The sequence below is a fragment of the Triticum dicoccoides genome, chromosome 7B (assembly GCF_002162155.2).
Source record: "Triticum dicoccoides isolate Atlit2015 ecotype Zavitan chromosome 7B, WEW_v2.0, whole genome shotgun sequence".
In the NCBI taxonomy this organism is placed as follows: domain Eukaryota; kingdom Viridiplantae; phylum Streptophyta; class Magnoliopsida; order Poales; family Poaceae; genus Triticum; species Triticum dicoccoides.
In genome coordinates, this window is record NC_041393.1 from 536590957 (window position 1) to 536594592 (window position 3636).

At 53.0% G+C, this 3636-nt stretch overlaps 1 protein-coding gene across 1 annotated transcript; it reads right to left on the reverse strand.

Annotated features, from left to right (window-relative positions):
- Positions 1-1119: 1119 nt before the first annotated feature.
- Positions 1120-3249, reverse strand: LOC119335549 (serine/threonine/tyrosine-protein kinase HT1-like). Its single transcript, XM_037607667.1, has 3 exons — positions 2312-3249; positions 1720-2175; positions 1120-1622 (listed from the first exon to the last, which is right to left on the reverse strand). Exons 1-3 carry the CDS (start codon positions 2792-2794, stop codon positions 1371-1373), a joined length of 1191 nt encoding a protein of 396 aa, XP_037463564.1. The 5' UTR covers positions 2795-3249; the 3' UTR covers positions 1120-1370.
- Between the last annotated feature and the right edge of the window lie 387 nt (positions 3250-3636).

The window sequence follows — 3636 nt, forward strand, 5'->3', positions numbered from 1 at the left end:
GTTTTTGTTCACTTTGTAGATAAAACCATTGCCATGAATAATTATATTACTTTAAACCATAGTATCTTTAAAGTTTTTTCCATTGCAAATTGACGGTTATATGCCCCTAGAGGGTAGCTACGGAGGACAGAATAGGTCCAACAACAGTAGGGCAACCCAAGCCCACAACTCGATGTCCACCGTTCGGAGCGCATCACCACCTTGGAGGATAAGACGAAGACTCCTCTTCGAATTAGGCTAGGGATGGTTTGTATATGGCATGCATTAATCGACCCCGATTAGATGTCAAATGTAGCACAGAAAAACTCATCACAAACCTGATCGCATAGGTCAAACATAACTCGACGGACCTGAGCTTCTCTTTTAGTTCAACAAAGTGTTCTCCATGCTCGTCACCTTGTTTCAGAAATTCGTGATCGATATTTTGGGCTAGGCAACTCGTGTGCTCTTTGATCCATTGTGTTTCCTTTGATTTCCATTTATAACCACCTGGCACCCCTTCAACCACACGTTGTCACACATGGCCAAGTGGGCAAGTGGGGGACTTCAATCGTTTTGGCCTCCACTTCGCTCCACTCGCTCCTAAGAAGCATGTCTTTAATTTAGAACATATATCACCATGTTGTGTTGTCGTGGATGATTCATCTTCGTATATATCATCCGCACCATGATCCAATTTGCAACCTTTCTCATATACCATTTGTTAGAATTTACCAGTTGCATCATTGCAGAGATTTAGACCCAGAGACAAGTATTTATTAACGAGGTTGATCGATCAACACCTACATCCTCGGGGCATGACTACGGCACTCCTCCCCATGTAGTAAATCGGCATAGTATAACAAACGACGAAAACTGTCAAGGCCATCAAATGTATCTCGACTATCGCACCACGGTGGGTTTTGCCATAGCCCACAAGCATGGAGATCCTCCCCTTGGTGATCTTGTGTATAGCCGAGTTACCAGTTTTTTTTTGGCGGCTATACGAGCTTCGTCTAGTTTATTTTTGACTTCATATATTAGGCCCATGGTCATGGGTTTCACTCAAATATGCATACATCTGCATATTGGAAGTCTAGCTATAGCCCTCTACACATATATATTCGACATCAATTCCAATAGTTTCAAATGAAATCCGCCGTTTCTTTGGTTTCCAGTGAGAAATATAAAATTTACAGACTTGTAATGCACTGTTGGGTCTTGATCGCCATGTGAAATTAAACCATTCAGAAAACTACTTGTCAGATAAAGCACAAATTAATTAACAGCTAGCAGCAGGGCATATACATACGAGCGCGTAGTTACAAAGCAATATCTTTGTCTGAAACTCAGAATGCGTCTGTATTGTGTATCAATGTGGTGGCAAGTGATCAAGAATGCACCGGTATGGACAAGTTGTTGGAGATGCACCCCATCCTGAAGATCTTGGCGAAGGAGCTCCAGATCCTGAGCTCCTGGTGCACCATCATCGGCGTCCCGTCCTTGACGCAGTGGTCGTACTTGTCCAGCACCGACACGATGTAGCTGAACTCAGGCCGCCTCGCCGGGTTCGCCGACCAGCACCTCTTGATCAGGTTGTTCAGCAACGGCGGGCACGAGCTCGACAGCGGCGGCCTCAGATTCTGACACGTCGATCATCACAAGCAGAGACAAGTACGTGTCAGATTAATTCAGAGTGACAAGAACGGAGAGACGGACGGGATGTGTCGACGGACGGACCTTCTCTGCGGCGGCGTAGGCGGCCTGGACGGGGGTCATGCCCTGGAAGGGGAGGAGGCAGGTGGTGAGCTCCCAGAGCACGATGCCGAAGCTGTAGACGTCCACCTTGCGTGTGTAGGGCTTCTCCTTGATCATCTCGGGCGCCATCCAGCGGTACGTGCCCTTGTTGCCCTTGGTGGCCTGGCACCGCGTCTCCAGGCAGGAGGTGCCGAAATCGGCCACCTTCACCCGCATCTCGTCGTTGAGCAGCAGGTTCTGGGACTTGAGGTCGCGGTGCATCACGCCCTGCGCGTGCAGGTACTCCATGCCGCGCGAGATGTCCAGCGCCAGCTTCAGGATCGTCTCCGGCGACAGTGAGTAGGGGTCCTTCTTGTTCAGGTACATCCGCAGCGTCCCCTGCGACATGTACTCCGTGATTATGCAGTACACCGGCGGCTTCTTGCACGCCGCGATGAACTGCAGATCAAATCAGATTCATCTCCAGTGTAAGATATAGCTTGGCTTGCTAATTAAGTTCGAATCATCAGTCAGTGTGTGGTGTACATGTATGTATGAGTGGAAACTGATCGATCGAGGAAGGAGAGAGATGGACCTGGACAATGTTGGGGTGGTAGAGGCGGGAGAGGAAGGCGACCTCGGAGTTGAACTGGTCCTCCAGGACGGCGCGGCGGGCCTCGTCGCGCTCGGGGATGCGGACCATCTTGACGGCGACGGCGCGCTGCTTGTAGATGCCGCGGTAGATGCGGCTGTTGGCGCCTGCGGCGAACTTGTTGCCGATGAAGAGGTGGGAGAGGTCTGCCATCCACTCCTCCCGGCGGCCGCTGTCGCGGGACGAGCCCTCGCCGCCGGAGGAGGCGCCCATGGCCGTGTCCAGCAGCATGGACCACGACTCCATGCTGTCCCAGCGCTTCTTCTCCATGTCGTCCGCCTCCGACGGCCACGGGTTCTTGCCCGACGTCGACGGTGACGACGCGAACAACAGGCCGGTCGCGAACGGCAGTGCCGGCCGCCGGGACGACGCCCCCTCCTGGCTGGCGTCCCCTGCCGGCCGCGGCTGCCGGAAGCAAGAAAGCATGGGTGAGGGGTCTCAAGACTCGCACGGTAACGACCAGCAGCGCCTCATTCCAGCAGCAGGGACCAGGCAGCCTCGTCGGCCACGGAGCGACACCACGCCGGAGCAGCAACGCCGCGCCACGAGCATTGCTTGCCGTACCTACCGTGGACGCTCACGAGCTATATGACACGATCCGAGGCAAAGTATCCGTGCCCATGAGTGAAAACTCCCTCCCTACGGCCTGCTCGGTAGTCTGTACGATACCTTATCCGAATGATGCACCTAACCTACACCGAGAATAGCTGATGCCTGTTGCGCTTGTTGCACGACACAAATGGCAAAAACTAAAGGCGATGGAGCGCACGATCGAATGCCTCCTCCCTCCTCTCCTCCGTCCTTGTTCTTAGGCCAGTGGGTACGGTACCTAGCTAGTGCTCTCGAGAAGCAAGGTGAGACGCCGGTGCTGCTGGCACTGGAGATAAGCCATGGATGGGCGGACGGGGAGACTAATTAAAGGCGCTCAAGGATGTCTCGTGAAGAAGCCGTTCAGGAAAAGGCGCCAGTTGCATGCAGGAGTGGTAGCTAGGCCAGGCATGCATGCACGCTCCCGGATGCAAGGGAGGGATGAGGCACGCACCTGCAATATCTGTATCTGTAAAAGAGAAAAGGTTCGTGTGACATGACAAGCAGTGACATGCCTGAAAGTTACGGATGCATCAGGGGCTACGTACTTTTTGCGCTTTGTTTGGGAGGGGGAGCGTTTCTGTGGTAGAGTGTGTCTGTGTGTGTGTATGAACGGAACGGGCCGCCGCCGCCGGTGTGTGCTGGTATGGTATGACATCACCAGCTGCGTCATTTCTTCC